The sequence below is a fragment of the Nannobrachium achirus genome (assembly GCF_963921795.1).
Source record: "Nannobrachium achirus genome assembly, chromosome: 15".
Classification (NCBI taxonomy): Eukaryota; Metazoa; Chordata; class Actinopteri; order Myctophiformes; family Myctophidae; genus Nannobrachium; species Nannobrachium achirus.
In genome coordinates this window covers 11,969,335-11,988,480 of record NC_137822.1, presented here as the reverse complement: position 1 = coordinate 11,988,480, position 19,146 = coordinate 11,969,335, and the positions used below count along the sequence as shown (strand labels likewise).

Sequence of the window (19,146 nt, the reverse complement as noted above, 5' to 3'; positions counted from 1 at the left end):
CAAACATTTCCATGTCTTGTAACTTCAATAGATCATTGCTGTCGGGCAGAAACTTCCACCATTCAACTTTCCTTTTTTTTCGTTAATTAATTCCCTATTTTGTCAGTGTTACACAAGTAGCAAAATGGACGATGTAAGAGCTTGCAATGCAACATGTTGTGAGATGTAGAACAGCTATTTGTGCTATTCTGAAAAAAGCAGAAAGTGGTTAGGTGTGTTTTTGTTTTATAAATATCTAACTAATGAGAAGTATTAGCCGGCCATTGGAACACAGATTTTCCATCTGTCTGAAAGTAACTGTTTTGGACATACAAGGTTTCCACCCAATAGAACAGTCTGGTTCACTACCTCTGCTTAAGAAAAAGGACAGACTATAGCAAAGAATCTGGTCAGATGGGTCACTGATTGCAAACCTACTGTCTGCCATACTGCAACAGGACTGGGAAGTGAGCAAGAAGACGTTGGTGCCATCTTGAGGGCAGTGGAAAACATTGGTCATCTGTTGACAGGACTGAACAGATCTTTGTCATTTGAATGTACTGTATGTGTATGTATGTACTATATGTCGCTGGACAAAGAGAAAAGGTCCTATGAGGTTCATATTCCCTTGAGCCAGATACCGACAGCATCCTGGCTGGCTGCATCATCACGGCCTGCCTGTTCTAGGAACTGGATTTAAAATGTGCTACTTTTTACTGCCTCATTTTATAGACTTTTCCTTAAACCATGCACCTTATATACTTATGACATTACATTACTGCTGCTGTTTCACTCCCTCGTCCCACTGTTATTAACTACCAACCAGGTATACTGTATATTATGCATCATTCATATATTTCACACACTTAGCCATGTGTGATATCTGATCTGTTTTTCTTTTTTGTGCTATGAGAATGACCCTTATTCCACAGTGATTGTGGGTTTTATATTTAATATGATGGATGGACCACCACACACTGTAATTAAAAGGAGGAGAATTCCTCCTAAACTCCAGGAAATGTGTGTGTTACTTTGTTCAACACTGTTTATAACACAAGCAGATTATTTCCCTTTAAACACATTGAAACAAATTGTACTAAGAAATCACCTCTAATATTACTATTAATGCTGCTACAAATACAATTACGAACTTAACAATAAAGAAACCTTAAACCTTGAAGATACATACAGACACATTTTACATTTTTAGATAATTTATTATGTATTTAATCAACAAACAATATTTACAAAGAAGTTACATAGGGTACATCATACATTTTTCATAAGAATAATTGAGGTATTTAATTGATATTTACAAGCAAGTCATCATCACTGTTTAAAACAGTATTCTTAGATAAATTATGTATTTAATAAACAAACATTATTTACAAGGACGTTACATAAGGTACATCATACATTCTCCATAATAATAGATATACAAGCAAGTTATCATTGTTTAAAACATGTCAAAGTGTCAATGGTTTAGTCCTCAGGCAGAAAGGTATTTCAACATGTTTCCAGCCATACCCAGAGGAATAAGAGTCTTGGAGAGCTGTCCCTTGGGGATACCTCCCTCAAGGAACATGGGGGTGATCAGCTCTGTCAGGTACTGCCAAAAGTGTGGTATGTCTGTAGACATGTCCTCTGCCACGTCTAGGATCTCCTGAAGTCCTTTGTAGTACTGCTGTGAGGGCATTATGCCAGCCTTGATGAGCTGATACAGCAGCTGCCCCATGTGGTCTCGGGCGATGGTGCTGCGATCTAGCGTGGCCTCCAGGCCATAACGCACAAACACAAAGAGCAGCTGACCGCTGTTCAACTCCTGTACACACTGCAGTGCCTCCTTCATGTCGTTGAGGTGGAGGTACTCTGCCACGATGGCTGCGGATTTCTTCTCCACTTCCTCCTCGGTCAAGGCTGGCTTGGTGGGGGTCTGGGGGGTTGGGGGGTTAGGAGCAGCATCCTGCTTCACGTTCTCTGCTGTGATCCTGGCATCCACTCTGCTGTTGTCCTGAGCCAGTAGTCTGTCTGACTGAAGAGAGGAGGCTGAAGACCGTTGCTGTTGCTGGGTGCTGGTGGCTGGATCAGCAGGCTTGACACAGCTTCCCCCGCGCTGCCTGAGACGTGACTTGTCGATGTGTTTGTTGTTGGTGGAGATGGAGCAGCTGTTCCAGCCCTTGGTGTCTCTACCCTGTCGTGGGGGGTATGAGCCCCGTCCTCCGGAGATGAGTGTCTTCTGGATCCTCAGCTGCTCCATTTCCACCTCCAGCTCTGCATCTTTGTGGACCTCCTCGATGGTCTTGGGACCCTGGTCTCCTCGCCTGGGCACCCAGTGGTTACGTTGGAGATCCAACAGGTCCTGCATCATGAAGCGGATCCTGGGGGAGGTCTTCCGCTCCTTGATGATCTTCTGCATTTTGTCCATGCAAGGCCTGGCTATCTCAGAGTCCATGTCTTTCCCTATGGTGGTAATGAGAGTGCATAGGCACTCCAGGGAATCCTCGTCAGGTCTCACGAGCAGCTTTTGGACAATGCATTTGTCCATGGTTGCCCCTGTCATCATCTTGAGTTTGAACAACTCGCTGATGAATTTAATGTTGCCCAGGGAGCACCTCCTGTCCTTGAACTGGCCCAGTTCTTCATTGCACAGCTGCTTCTCCTTCTGCCCCTGGGCAACATTCAGCTGCCTCTCAAACTCCACCTTGCAGCGGTTGAGCAACAGCCTACGGAAGTTAATAGTTACTCCAGGCTTGTCTGCGCTGGGGACCTGGAGCTCCAAAAGGCTTTGGCACAGTTTGGCGTAGACAGCAGAGAAGCTGGGCTCTGAGATGGCTTTCTCAAAAATGGTGTCGATGACGCCCTTAAGCCGGCCCTCAGTGTCGATGGGGAGCTCCCTCACCTGCTTGGACAGCTGTTGGAACTTCTGCGGGGTTAGCTTGTTCAGGATGCCACGTACTCTGTTGAGCAGATCCTGGGTCATGGCCTCCTCTGTGTCCTTCTCCTCACACATCTGCTGCTTCTTAGAAGGCTTCCAGGCCTCCTTGGCCTTGTTGAGCTGCACGTCGACTGACAGAGTGAATTGGCGACGAGGCTTGTCTCTCCAGCCTGTCTCTCCAGAAGAAGGCTTGAAAACAGAGCCACGGTCCATCCCTCCTGGTGGACGTCTGGGGTTAAGCTTTCCCACTGGGACAAAGCCATCACAAAGCCTCTGGGAGATTCCCAGAGGCTTCATGTTAGCTTTGTCCAGGATTACATCCCTGATGACTGGCAGGTCATCAGGTTTGATCAAGCTGACTGGAACAAACTGCAAGCTGAGAATGAATTCTCTCTCATATCTGATCTTCTCCATGATGTGCTTCTCCATAATCACCACCATCACTATCAAGTAGAAGTGAACTCTGTCGCTGCAGTCGGCTTTATTTATAGGCGACGCACATCAACAAACGGCCGTACACAAAACGCCCGCGTCCAATGAGCGCTTTGTTGATACGTCAGCGACATTCCCGTTGCCTGGTGACGGGAATGTGTGACACGCGGTGACACGCCCACCGCTTCCGTTTGCCACGTCAACGCGCGACAGGCACTGGAATTTGTGACACGCCCACCACCGAGCTGAAGCGAACAGCCTCCAACCAAGTCAAATATCCAAGATTTCAGACATTTAAAATTTAATAATTACATATTTATTGCATGTGTTCTGATTTACGTTATGTGTGATGTCTGTAGGAGAATCAATCTGTCAAAACGGTATTCAGTTGGTTTCACCCACGCTACATTAACATGAAATCAAGGCAAATTATATGGATTTTAAGTTGGTCCCTTAAATTGATTGTTTGTGTTTTCTGATTATCTGAAATATTGGGTTGTGATGACGTTTAAGTCTTCTGTTCATTTTGAAATTGTGTGTCTACAGAATATTTTTAATTTCCATATTCTACCATGTAAACAAACTTCGGCGCCAGGCCGCCAGCAACCGTTTGGTTTGTCCATATTCACTTTCCGTACCTCTTGGAGGCTGGTGCTGAGTCCAAAACAAACAACATGGCAGCCTCCCTGTGAGCCACGAATGAGGAGTTTAAAGTGTAGGAGATTTGCTGAAATATACATTATACACGTGGAACTTTTTCCTAATCATCATGTCAGGCCGACACAACAACAAACTTCCAAACAATCTGCCTCAGGGGTCCACAGTCATACACGTAAGAGGTTGTTTTTTTTTATTAGCTAACAAGTCGCTTATGTAGCTAATGGTGTTAGCGAATACATTTGATTTGCTACACACACACACACTTTTGTACTCAGTAGTAGTACTACTACTACTACTGTAGCATTCGAATTGAGTTGAATCTGAAGTTACACGTTTTGTCAGTTTGCAGGTTTGACCAAATCTGTATCTTGATCTCTTCAATTTTCCAGTTTCTGCAACAGTATCGACATTACCAGTCCAATGTTCAGATCAAGTTACAGCCAGACAAGCCCTACAGTTTACAGATTAGGAATTTATCAGATGCTTTTAATCCAAAGCGATTTACAATAAGCAGGTAATACATCACTTTAATAAGCAAGATAATATGTCAGTACATCAACAACAATATGAAGGTTAAGTGTTAAATATAAATATGTGGTTATTCATTAATACATGTATATAATCTCAATAAACACAAGTCAAGAGTCAAATACTTATCATTGAATTAAAGGTTGTTATTAAAGGTTAAGTGTTAAATAGTAATTATTATTAGTAATTATATTATTAGTTATTATTCATTAATACAAGTACTCTCAAACAGCACAGCTCATTTCACACTGGGTGTGTATGTACAGTATGTATGAGCACCAAAAACTCCATGTATGGAGATAAATAATGTCACAGACAGAACGGCCCATACAAGGAGATATGCATGTGTGTCGTGTTTGTTCGCACAGGTGCTATTTCTAATATAGGATGATCTGTCCTTTTTTCCCTTAGTTTTACCCATGCATTAAGTAGTCCTCATGAGCCTCCATTTACATTAGAAGACAAAGACATTTATTTCTCCTTTTCTTCAGTAGTGCCGCCCTGGTGGCCATCTCAAAGACTGCCCTCACACCATCCTTTGTTTTCGCAGAGCACTCCATGTATGCAAAGGCACCTATCCTGTTTGCCATCTCGCGGCCCTCCTCGGGTTTCACTGGCTTTTGCTTCGTTTTGGCCAGCGTCCTACGGGTTTGCTCGTCATTGCGCAGGTCAATTTTATTCCCCACCAAGACAATGGGAGCACCAGGGCAGTAGAACCTGAGTTCAGGGGCCCACTGCTCCAGGATCCTCACAAGACTTTCCGGCCTATCACTGGAGAAGCACATGAGAATGACATCAGCATTTAAGTAACAAGGAGGACGTAGTCTGTCAAAGCCTTCGTGGCCGGGTGTATCCTGGAGCGCCAGCTGAACCAGTTTGCCATCCACTTCAATGTACCTAAGCTCTTCCATCTCGAAAATTGTAGGCATATAGACGTCTAGCTCTGGGAATGAGTCCTTGCATAGACAGGTCTTCCCACAGGCTTCATCTCCCACTATTACAATCTTTCTCTTAATTGCTGCCATAATGGCTTACAATCTATGCTGGGATGATCACTGCTTGTATCTCGCAATACTGTCCCAAACTTCTTGTGTGGTCCGCTTTTAAAGCTCCGCTGCTGGTGATGTCACTAGCTATGATGTCACTGTGACTGTGCATCATGCCCAACTTTGGAGATCATGTGTGGCAAAATATCAACAAATGAGTGAAAGGCCTTTATCAAGTAACCATAGCAACTAAAAATCAACAAATAGTGCAAAGTGAAATATCTTTATCGGGTAACCATAGAAACCAAAATAATCAACAAATATGAGTCTTTGTCCCCATGTAGTATGTCACTAATTTGAAATATTTGGGAATGGCTGACACAGAACTCCATATGTGGACATAGAAGTGACAGACAGATGATATCTCCATATATGGGCATAAAAGGGCATGGCTGATGATATCTCCATATATGGGCAATTGGGCATACAAGGGACAGACAGACACAAGCAGAGCTGTCTATTTCATAGATAATTTTGTGTCTGTCAATATATCGACAAATATGAGTGAAAGGCCTTCATCAAGTAACCATAGCAACTAAAAATCAACAAATAGTGCAAAGTGAAATATCCTTATTGGGTAACCATAGCAACCAAATAAATCAACAAATATAAGTCTCTGTGTCCCCATGTATCTCTGCCGTTCTCAGTGGTTGTCGAAAAATTGATAAATCTCCGGTGCTATGGGGAAATAGTGACATATCGAGTTACACAAACCACATGACCGGCCCCCGCAATGGCGCAACTCTGAGCTGTCACACCACTGACTGGACGACATTACAATGACATTGATAACTCTTCCTTGTCGGTCAGCGAGCGACCTCAGAGCGGCCTCACCGGTGTTCTCATCCTTGGCTATATGTGTTAACCCATTTACTGTAGGCCTAGAATTACTGAATGCTTTAACCAGTGAAAAATAGCAGATATACAAGCTCACAGCGCGGCACCGAGTGCCGCACTGCGAGCTTGTAAATCTGCTATTTTTGAAAAAGTCGTGAAAATGTGCGCAAATCTTTGAATACATGTATTTTTGTTTGTAACTCAAATTTTGCTTCTGGGTGGTCCCTGGAACTAAATATTTTGAGAAGGTAAAGAAATAAATATCATTTTGGGGGTCCTTCACATGAAAATGTTTGAGCACCACTGACAGTAATCTCTCAAGAACAGACTAACTGAGCTCCAGTTAAGTGAAAAGGACCTCTTCTTTGACGATGGCTAGCCAGATTGCTGACATAGAAACATAGGTTTTTCAAAAAACCTTAGAAGGATTCAAAATACACTTATAGAACCGGGTCAAAATTCGAATTTTCACGATTTTTCAAAAATAGCAGATCTACAAGCTCGCAGCGCGGCACTCGGTGCCGCGCTGTGAGCTTGTATATCTGCTATTTTTCAATAGTTAAAGCATAAAATAATGATACACAATAATGTGTACCCGTTCTAAATGGGAATGGCATGATTTTGGCTACCTGTATAAATTGTTGTTTTGTGGTATATTTGTGCAAAAATATAGCCATTTCCAAAGGGAAAAATTACCACTGTATTGTGCGGTTTCCCATGTTCCTTTTTGTCCATTAATGATTTATTTTCTGTGCCTCCACAGACATTATACACCCAAATTGTATCGGACATCAACAACATTAATGCGAAACATAAAAACAACAAAGTAAACACGGTAAGTAAACACGCACAACTTTTATGTAATCGTTCCCGATGTGCTCATGTACAGTATTTCAACATTGTTGTGCCTTAATATTCAATTCAATATTACTATGCAGTATGCATTGAGAAATATGTTTCAAAATGCAAATTCAACATTTTGAAAGAAAGATCGGAAAGATTAGATAATTTGTGTGTTACAGTATATTGACATGGTTGAGAAAACCAGCAAAGTATTTGTAATCTTATTTCTTAGGCCAAAATGTTGGCTTATATCAGTTTATCCATTTTGGCAGATGAATCATCATCACCCAGTTGTCTTGTGAAGCTACATCTTCCTTGCATATTTAGCACAAACTTGAACAAATTAAGATAATTCTGTACATTGACAATTACTATTTTCCCCTCTACAGCTCTTCCTCTTCAATTACTATCCATTCACCTCAAGACCTCAGGAGGGACCCACCCAATACCTCCCCAGAGAAGCCTCTTGTTGGGAAAAAACAAATAGAGCAGGAGAGGGGAGTTTAGCCTTGGTCAGGAGGAGGAGATGGGCAGTGATTTGGCCACCACTGCCGACCCGGCCATCAGGAGGGTGTTGTGGTTTGTGGGTCGAAACACCTTATGATCGATGGATACCACCTGAAGACATCAAATTTTCCTGGGCAAGGCTACATTCACCAAACGTGAATGGAGGAGAAGCATCGTTAGATGTAATTATAATCATAGAACTCTGGGCAACCAGTGACTTCCAGGAAAGTCTGTATGGAAACCGAGGAAGATTGGTGACGCTGGAGAGACAGATGACCACCAGGAAGAGCCTGGCGTGGGTGTATGAGGTTAGCAACCTCATGCACAGCACTCGCGAGAGGGCACCAACTCAAGCTACAGACATTTATTCAGATACCCTCAGAGTCTCCCGAGAGGGGGGGAGTATGTGAGACTCAACAATACAAACATAACGGTAACGGCCCTTAACTAATCACAGCTAACGAGATGGCTCACCTAAACAACATCAGCTGGGGAGAAATTGGAAGTAAAGTGTCACTGCGAGAACATCTGCAGGAACACAAAAGGTAAAAATACATCAAGCCAGGACCAAGTGTGGAGAAGAGGGGTCACAGGTGCAGCGCACAACTTGGTTGGTGAGTTGGTGAGACGAAGGAGAACTCCAGGCAGGAATAACCCCACAGTACTGGAGAACTCTACGCACCTGTGTCACCTCAAGACCTCAGGAGGGACCCACCCAATACCTCCCCAGAGAAGCCTCTTGTTGGGAAAAAACAAATAGAGCAGGAGAGGGGAGTTTAGCCTTGGTCAGGAGGAGGAGATGGGCAGTGATTTGGCCACCACTGCCGACCCGGCCATCAGGAGGGTGTTGTGGTTTGTGGGTCGAAACACCTTATGATCGATGGATACCACCTGAAGACATCACATTTTCCTGGCCAAGGCTACATTCACAAAACGTGAATGGAGGAGAAGCATCGTTAGATGTAATTATAATCATCCAGAGGTTTCTCCAGCCCCATCAAAGAGGTAATTACAAATAAATACTTTCAGTACATTCATCCTGTGTTGACACTAGCGGTGAAAACACAGGCTACAAGTCATTTTCATGACGCTTGTGTGACACGCCAAAATAAATCAAAGATGATCTTGTCTCACCTTTCTTCCACGCTCAAACGATGCAGTGATAACCTGACTTCCGTCAGATGGTGGCAGTAGTGCGTAGGCTACCGCTCTACTTTACCATCTGAGATCACTCGGTGGGAGTTGATAACGCTCGTAAAGCCCCGGGCCGGACCAATCAGCGGCAGCTACGGGCGGGCTCTGAGCGGCTCTGAGCCAATAGAGTCTGATTGCAGACCACGTGGATGCAGACAGGCCAATATGAGTGGTTGGAGTTGGCACTCCCAGACTGTGACAGAGAGACGGCCACATCCAATCACCCGCTAAAGAAATTCAAAAAATGGCCCGCCCCTTACATCGAGTCTGCCCGAGAGATATCAGATGGTAAAGTAGAGCGGTAGCCTACGCACTACTGCCACCATCTGACGGAAGTCAGGTTAATGCAGTGAAGCATCAAACAAACATTCTTTTGTTTCAGCATTTCCACTCCCTGCTCTCTCAAGACAATTCCTGCTCCATTCAGGCAAACAGTTTCCCAAAATAACAAAAATACTGTAGTATGTATCTATAAGCTCAAAACACATCGCAACTTATCAGTCTGTTTGTAAATCCTTCCCTCCTTAATAGGGCTTAAGCAGTTAACAGTTCCCAGTGCTATTTAACCCTGACACCTTCATTTATGCAGTGTGACTTGAGCAACAACTACAACTTGGCAGCGATGTAGCTGACTATGCTTGGTCATTTTGAAGCTTTGTTGTCGCTAGCATGAATGCAGCAACGGGTGTAAACATTTGTAAAATGTATTTCCTTGCCAGATGTGACCAAGATCCTCCTGTGTGCCGCCCAGTCGACCCACCAGCTAGATACTTATACTGTATATACATGATGGGACACTGTATATACACACATACAGTACATGCATATGAAAGTCCAACTAACCAAAGTGCATTTGACAAACAGTAAGCATTATAATCTAATGCTGTGAATTCATTTTTACTTCTGCAGACCATCGGACCTGTGTTCATGACTATTGCCAACGACTTTGTGACAGACAGGAACTCTGGTGAGGTGATGACTGTTTGGGTAGGTCTGTTTTAATTGTTACCAGTCAACAATGGACTAGGTCTGTCCTCAACTAAAATTCTTAGTCGACATTAAAGGAGTAGTTCACCCCCCAAATTACTTTTTTCTATTGATTACTCACGCCATGGAGACTTGAGTTCAATAATAGTTTTGGGTTTTCCGAAGACAATAATTTGATTACAATAAATGTACCCCGATTCATTGCGGATGGGGACCCAAATGCATTTGGGTCCACTTCCGGAATCAATGGATGTAAATTTACAATAATCACATTTTTGTCTTAGGAATGTGACAAAAACCCCAAACTATTATTGAACTCAAGTCTCCATGGTGTGAGTAATCAATAGAAAAAAAGTCATTTTGGGGGTGAACTATTCCTTTAAGGGTGCAGCGGTTTACAAAATCTACGGTTCTGTTCAGTTCGATATTTTGGTGTCACGGTTCGATACTTTTTCGATACAAAAAATAAATAGAAATGTCCTTGATTATAAATGTATTTTTATAACTACGTATTTTTAGTTTTAACTTTGAACAATAAGGTATCCAACCTCTGAGGTAGTGGTTCTCTAAGTTGGCTCTGCAGACCCCTAGGAGTCCTTGAGGAGGTTCCAGGGGAATGTGGATGTGGAGTGGCATTGTATTGTTCTGTACAGGGTAATTAGGTTCTGTACAGGTTAATTAGGTTCTGTACAGGTTAATTAGGTTCTGTACAGGGTAATTCGGTTCTGTACAGGTTAATTAGGTTCTGTACAGGGTAATTCGGTTCTGTACAGGTTAATTAGGTTCTGTACAGGGTAATTCGGTTCTGTATTCGAAATTCGGTTCGATATGTTGCACCCCTAGTCGACATTAATGTCAACTAAACAATTAGTTAATTGGAAAATTGTTTGCTGCTTGCAGTCAGAGAACTGAACTAAAATTGATTTCACAATGTGCATTGGCCTATAGACGGATATAATAGTGTCATATCTAGATTTTACAGAGATTTGCTCATAATGTTTCAAGAAATAATTTGTTCATTATTGAAAAGGCGTAAAAAAAATGACTAACAAAGTTATGATGGACTAAGACCAAACTGACTAATTATTCAGCTATGAAGGGACAGCCCTACAGCAAACAATGCGTCTTATTATAATAACCTTCTAATTGATAGACTGCATTGAAATGTGAAGTGAAAACAGACACATTGGCTGTTCTGAAATGCGTAACCATAAACTTTTTAATTTACAAGTGCACCTGATGCCATCCTTATGACATTATGACATGTGTGACCTGTGTAGCGTCAATGCCATCAAGGAGGTGGTAGCTCGTTGTCCCCTGGCCATGACTGAAGACCTGCCTAGTGACCTGGTGCTGTACAAGAACCACAAAGACAAGAGTGAGTGGTCCAATAACTGGCATTATAAGGGTTGGGATCCGGAACTGGATGAATTGGGTGGAACTGGATTCAACATAGAGGAACCAGGAATCGGATCCATCACATTTGGAACCGTTTCAGGTCCCAGTTTTATCACACTGTCAGAGCTGGCATGTGGGTCTGCTAAACAATTACAGTACTGATGATCCACAAATCACACATTAGGATGTGGCCATACAAACATTTTCAATCGTGAGATGATATTAATCCTGATTAATCCATGTACATAACATACTGACCGAGTCATAGTCCACAGGAGGAGGTCAGTATTGGACATTTAATGTGAAGAATTAATTATTGAATTAAATTAAGTGTTTTCATGTACATTTACCAGATGTAATAAAGTCTGTTACAGTGTCCTGAATAGAGTTTCTGCAGACGATGATTACGTTGTGTATCTTTTCAGGGGTCAGGCCTGGATAGAGGAGCAGGAAATGGGAGCATTTCTCAGCGTGTCTAAAGGCTCAGATGAGCCCCCACACACACCCTGCTACTGGTGGGCAAGGGTATCACCTTTGACAGGTAAACCATAGTACATAGTTGGTACTAGTTCTTACATGGAGCGCTGCCTTTAGCACGTTATGCATTAACAACATTAACTCAAAGCAGAGTTTATTGGGGTTGCCTGCCACTTTTTCTTTACCTTCTGCGAGCATGCTGTTGTCAGCTCTCGAAAACAACACACCTCATGATAATCCATGCGAGCATTTCTGCACTCGCCAGCTAGCAGCGTAAACAATGAAGCTGTGCATTGGAGTGACCTCTCCATTGCATTGTTGTCCCGCCCCCCCCCCAAAAAAAGCATATCCGTCTCCGGTTTCCGGTCCCAACCAGAAGCACTGTCTCTGGAGTACTTAGAAACGGCCGATCGGTGATCCGACTTTTGATTGTATTCTATCGATTAAAGCATTTTAAATTCTAGGGTTTCTCCTGGCGGCCTGAAACAACGGCTTTTTCTCTGGATTCTTGGGTTGGGTCAGTAAATGAGAAACAATTAACACAGGCCTACAGATAAAGCACATGGACATACAGGACTGACATACTGTATGTGGCTTTGGAAATGGGTGTAAAATATAGATTCTTCCAGATGTACACACTCTTCGATTATTGACTGTCAGTAATTTTTCACATTGATTTCTTCTTCCTTACAGTGGTGGAATCTCCCTGAAGCCATCCTCTGTGTGTGCCTCCATCGTCATGGCAGCAGCCCTCAAGCTGCCAGTCAACATTATTGGTGAGACTGATGGCACAAACCCCCTGCTGTGTGCTTTTCTTTGTTGTGCCTCATCAACGACAAACAGACAGTGAATATTTCGATAACCATATGGACATTTTACATATTCCAAAATACAATCGATTTTGTCAGGCAAGGACTGAAGCATTATTTATGCAACGTTTTTTCAACCCTGAAATTTTGAAGGAACAAACTTAGGTGTTTTGCACTTGATTGCTTGTCTTTTCTGTCTCTGTCAGGTCTAGCTCCCCTCTGCGAGAACATGCCCAGTGGAAAAGCCAACAAACCAGGGGATGTAGTCAGAGCCTAGAATGGTAAAACCATCCAGGTGTGTGTGGGCCACAGCGCATTTAAGATGTTCACTGCTAGTTAAACGCCACTACAAATGTGTGAATGATCAATGATGGGATTCCAAATGCATTTGATAGCCTTGTGGGACGTGACCACTGATGGTCAAAGACAACAGGCTGGTGCATCTAAGCTTTCTTTGGAATGAATATCTGTGGCACCATTCTGTCTGTTTGCTGTTCTTGTCAGACTTCCTTATGTGATCTTCAACTCATTTCATTTGTATGTTGTAAGTCATTTAGATCAACATTTTTTTTGTCTCTCCTGTGCATGTTCATAATACAGATGCAGAAGGGAGGTTGATCTTGGCTGATGCTCTGTGTTATGCTCACACCTTCAACCCCAGGGCCGGGATGGTGTTTTCTACTGGTGTTTCAGTCCGAGCGTATCAAAGGGTGCGTTCGGAAATGTGCACATGGTGTGTGCTCAGTGTAGTGAGTGCCTAAACCTAACCCTAATCCTAACCCTAACCTCAGTAAAACTATGCCTAACCCTAACCTTAACCTCAGTAAAACTATGCCTAAACCTAACCATAACCCCTAACCCTAACCACACCCGGTGCGCATTTACGAACGCACCCTTTGATACACTCTGACTGAATCACCAGCGGAAAACACTCTCCCCCCAGGGCCATCGTCAACGCCGCTACGCTAACAGGTGAGACACATGGAAAAATTAGCCTCTGTGCGCAGAGGCTATTTCCTGGATTTCCAGAATGTGGCATACAGCACCTGTTTCCGGTTCACTTCCCAATAGCTGATGAACCCACAACAGGAAACCGATATGCCAACTTAGACATTAATGCACAGAGCCTGTTAGGGCTCTATAGATTCAAAACGAGGTGATTACAATGTTTGTTTGTTTTTTTGGGACAGCTACTAGTTTGGTTGATACCATATTTCAAAACTATTTGAAAGGTTTTATCCAAACATCACACAAATCAATATAGTGTCTCTATAGTCAGATAGATCTGTCAGATATTTCATATTCCATCCTAATTGGCTAACATTGGCTTCCAAAGTTGTCAGGATTGCTCCGTTTTGAACAAAATGAATCAAATCATGAACGCAGCTTTTGCTTTCCGTGAAACTTTGCACGCACATTCCCACTAGGTCATGGAACAGTGCCACCCTTTTCATATTTGCCTGTTAAGAGCGCCTCCAGCTTTTGACTTTTGCACAACACATTTTTGGAATAAAATCATGCATGCAGTGTCCGATTGCTGTTAAAGGCTGAAGAAGACATGGCACCCTTTTAACATTGGCCTATTATAGCGCCACCAGGAGGCCACAATAACCTTCCTGACCTAGCACAGGCGGAAACCTGTGCTTGAAAGAGCACTGCTTCTAGTTTAACCAAGCAGGTGACTCTAACATTGGCAAGTACAACCGGTATGTAGCTCAACACACACTGACTCTGAGCACTGTCAGATTGCAGCAGGGGGCCCTCTAGTGTTTGAGTAAAATAAGGCAGTACAAATCACTAACCCATATCACCTTGATAAACAGATGTGATGGCAGGGGGGAAATAGACATAAAAGCAATATACCGTTAATGTGTTAACTATATGAATCTGTATCTCATCAGGTCTGGTGGTACGTGCACAGCAGCTGCCTTCCTGAGAGAGTTTGTCACAGGGCGTCATTGGGCTCACCTGGACATCGCTGGGGTTATGTCTAACAAAGATGAACAACAGACCTGAGAGACTGGAGTCTCACACAGCCAGCACAACATGAGCTGAAGAGCATTAGCTCTGATGTGTTATGACGAGGAGAGTAAATACTACCACAATTATTCTCAAAGTGGGGTAGAGGGACCGCCGTGGGTCCTTGAAGAGGTTCCCAGAGGGTCTTCAGCAAAATGTGGAACACTTTAACCATTTTAGGACATAATCTGAAAGTGGCTCATATACAAACAAGCTGACAACGCATCACAATAAGACACATTATTAGACACAGGTATCTGAATTAATGTCAAATGGATGTTACGAATAAAGCCTATATTACAAATGTTTAAGGTTTGTATTAATGTCCCTACTCACAATAACCTGACTTTCGCCAGATAGTTGCAGCAGTGCGTAACGCTCTGCCTTACATCTGGGCTCTCTCGGACATACTCGATGTAAGGGGCGGGCCATTTTTTGAATATCTGTAGCAGGTGATTGGATGTGGCCGTTTCTATCACAGTCTGGGAGTGCCAACTCCAACCACTCATATTGGCCTGTCTGCATGACGTTGCACCCAGAATCCGCCTCCTGGGTTTCCACGTGGTCTTCAATCAGACTCTATTGGCTCAGAGCCGCTCAGAGCCCGCCCATAGCTGCCGCTGATTGGTCCGGCCCGGGACTTTACGAGTGTTATCAACTCTGCCGGACCGAGACCAGATGGTAAAGCAATGCAACGCAATGCTGCCACCATCTGGCGAAAGTCAGGTTATACTCACAAGGCAGTGTACAAAACTGATATATGTGAATATTTATATATGAGTGTTCATGAATATAGAGGCACAATATGCTCATAAATCTAAAAATAAACATCCTAAAACAATGATGAGTACATTTGAAAATGAAAGCACATTCTATTTGGCATTCAGAAGACTTCTTTCCTATCTTTTTGTTTTGGGGATCTGGAGATGAGAGCTTGAGGTGAATTGAACTGGGCAAACTATCAATATCTGTAACATCAGAAAGAAATTCAAGAAATATCTACCGTGTATGTTTCACCTTTCAAGTTCAAGTGCAGGTTCCTTTCGTTAAAAGCAAGTGTGGTTTGTCATTCCTACCTGAATGTGTGGGATTTTGTAAGCTAAGTTCATGACATATCCTTCATTACAGTGGTTCTGCTTAAACCTGGTGGAAATGTGGGCTGGTTCACTAGAACAGCGGTTCTCAACCTTTTCAGGCCGCGACCCACAAAATACCGGTAATCATATTTTAACTGGGGACCCCGGACCCCACACCCTGACGAGCACTATAAGAGTGAGGCATTGCATTTTGTATAACACAGTTCTATTGTGAAAATAGCAGATCTACATGTAAAATCTGCTATTTTCACAATTTCTGCCTGTAATATTTGACAATCTGGCCAATATATAATTTGTCATTTTAGAGGTATTAAAAGGTCCTTAAATTGTCACTTAAGAAATGTGCATATACCCTCTATACATTTAGACTTTATGTTGGTTTGTTTACTGTTGGGTAAAAAAAGAAACAATGTTGCACATTAAGTTCATCATCTGGGGTCCCAACCCACAGGTTGAGAACCACTGCACTAGAAAGCACCAAGGTTCCAAGAATCCAGAATGGAACCGGTGCTACAGTAGAACCAAAGTTATCTTGGTGGAAAAAGCGTATATCATTTACTACTACAATAACTATTGTAACAGTACAGAAATCAGTGTACTGTACATGTTGATGTTAGTTAAAAGCTTAATAGTTGTATATCATTGCTGTTCTTCAAATGTAATTTAATTATGACAATGAAAGTGCTTGACCACAATCATAATCATGAGTAGCCTAGATCATGTCTATATTTTTGCATATCTCCTAAATAACGTTCTTCCACCAGGTAGAAATTATCAGTTTTGACCCTTGCTTTGCACTGCCAAAGTTTGAACTGACAAGGACTACTAATAACTAATTAGTTTCATTCATTGCAGAATCCAGAATCCTCCTGCATTTTGGTCTAAATCAGTGGTTCTCAAACTTTAAAATGTCAAGGTCTCCCCTTAACTCTGACACTATACAAATGAAACCAACCGGACCCGTAAGGGTCTATTCTATTTGGTTTTATTTGTATACTGTCAGAGTTACATACTTGTAAGGGTCAAATCCCAGGACCCCACATTGAGGACCACTGGTCTAAAATGTCTGTTATTCCCTTTTCTTTTAGTTTTTGTTACCTTGTAGGTGGTTGTACTGTTAAGTAACTTGAGAATTAACCATAAAAACCAACATGAAAAATAATTGTGATAAGATTTGTGATACAGCTTGGAAAAATATTGTGATATTGTATTTTTCCATATCATCCACCCCTACCTGAAGGACTTCTTAGTTGTGATGATTATAGACTTTCCTTCCCTCTCAGGCTATTTGCTAAATTTGTGTTTAGGCCTCAATGTGTCAAATATATACTGTATGAGAACCAAAATTGTGTCGAACACCTGAGCTGTTTTATTAGAAGTTTTACATACTCTGAAACAATGAGAACTGTGAATGAATTGAACAGGACACAACTGATAGGATATCTACAGGATAAATTTATTTACACAAAAACCTTACCTTATACCAAACATATATATAACAGCAACAACAATAATAATACAATATAAAATAGTAATACATGAATGTGATGAATGATAGACTATATATACAAAAAGGTTTATTTACAAAAACAGCAATAATAATAATACAATAATACAATGGTAATAAAAGTCGAAAATGTACTATTTACAATTATGGTGGACTACAGTATGTGGTATTTAGGTGTGTGTGTGTGTGTGTGTGTGTGTGTGTGTGTGTGTGCGTGTGACCAAGCAGGTCCAAGTCCACCAAACCCATCACCACTTACATTCCCTTGTCCACACTGCCCTAGAAAAGGACAGTCATCGCCGACTGAGAGTGACCGCCGATGATGATGGTGTGTGCAGCTGTTTGGCCAAATACAGCACGTTTAAAGTGTCTTTGCAGTTGAATGACTGCAGGTATTCACAGACTGCAGGGGTGGGGATCTTAGTTGGCTCTGGCTGGGGTCCTCTGGGTTTCTGAAGGGAGCCATAACCTTCATCCTCATCCCAGTCCCACTCGTCGTCCTCTTCGAGGTCTTGGACGGGGGAGCAATGCACCTGCTGCTGCTGGAGCTCGGTGACGTCGACGGGAACGGTGCAAACCGGCCTGAACGTACCGTTCAGGAACTCCACCTGGATGAACGGTAGCAGGTGAGGTGATGTGCTGGCGGTGGTCCTGTGGCTGCTGGACCGACGGGCTCTGCTCCCACACTGACCCATGATGATGGAAACTGGCGGTTAACGTTCAAACTGCTGCCCAAAGTCTCTGGAACTGGAAGTTGTTTGGAAGAACAGGTGCAGTGAAGTCGATGTGATGATGATGGATGAGGATGAGGATGAGGAGGATGATGATGATGATGAATGGCAGTTGAAGGGTTGATGATGATCAAAAGAAAAACAACTGATCCGTGGTAGTGGAACAGGAGTGGAGTGTCGCGCTGAAGGTTCAGTGAACACTGAAGAGTTTCAAAGGCGCGCTCTACTTATTATTGCCCAGCGGCACAGCGGTTGACCAATCAACGAGGCCGACAGGCCAATCAGAGAAGCCGCCGAGCCGCGGTGCCCTAATTTGGCGTCTGACGTAACGTGCGTTCAACAGACCCGAAATCGCGTGAGATCCCATTACGTTTTTTAATTCGCCCGAGATTTATTTTCAGTGGGCAGTTGTTTTCTCGTTTTTTATGGAAATCTGTATTGCAAATGTGTGTGTGTGTGTGTGTGTGTGTGTGTGTGTGTGTGTGTGTGTGTGTGTGTGTGTGTGTGTGTGTGCTTGTGTGCTTGTGTGTGTGTGTGTGTGTGTGTGTGTGTGTGTGTGTGTGTGTGTGTTAGTGTGCGTGTGTGTGTGTGTGTGTGTGTGTGTGTGTGTGTGTGTGTGTGTGTGTGAGAGAGAGAGAGAGAGAGAGAGAGAGAGAGAGAGTGCGTGTGCATGTAATATTTTAAGGTATTACAGTGTGCACCTGGTATTTCTTATTTTCTGGGCAATTCAAATATAATTATATTGACGTCAATACGGTCAGTTAATGCAATGCCAGATGGTGCCACAGGGTGGTGCTGGTGCGTCCTTTTGTTTAGTTTTTGGTCAGAGTGTTCATGTTACGTCACTTCTCCCGGCTGGCTGGCATGTGTTATTGTTTTTGTTGTTATTTTTTTACATGCCTGTTCCTCGAACCACCCTTTGCTTTTCCAGCAGAGTGCTGCATGATAAAAGCTGCAGTGTAAGTGCAACTGTATTTATCAAACCTACTCCAGTCTGCAGACATCAATGGGACAAGATAGTTTACGTTTATTAAACGGCGTTTCCCCAGTAGGCCCATTAAATTAGGTAGGTAATTAAATTACGATGTATATGTATGTATTATGTGTATGTATGTATGTTGTCCTGTCCAGTGTTTTATTCACTATCACTATAACGTTAC

At 42.7% G+C, this 19,146-nt stretch overlaps 1 protein-coding gene and 1 long non-coding RNA gene across 2 annotated transcripts; one reads left to right on the top strand and one right to left on the bottom strand.

Moving 5' to 3' along the window:
• Window positions 1-4,038: 4,038 nt before the first annotated feature.
• LOC308299531 lies at window positions 4,039-14,962 on the top strand. The gene is made up of 9 exons (XR_013962783.1): window positions 4,039-4,178; window positions 7,181-7,252; window positions 7,650-8,772; window positions 9,871-9,948; window positions 11,229-11,326; window positions 11,772-11,887; window positions 12,517-12,927; window positions 13,233-13,604; window positions 14,534-14,962. It is a non-coding gene; the product is annotated as an uncharacterized lncRNA (long non-coding RNA).
• On the bottom strand, window positions 4,984-5,559 carry LOC308299053 (transforming protein RhoA-like; the record flags this gene model as incomplete). Its single annotated transcript, XM_080742779.1, has 1 exon — window positions 4,984-5,559. One exon carries the CDS (start codon window positions 5,557-5,559, stop codon window positions 4,984-4,986), a length of 576 nt encoding a protein of 191 aa, XP_080598905.1.
• Window positions 14,963-19,146: the final 4,184 nt, after the last annotated feature.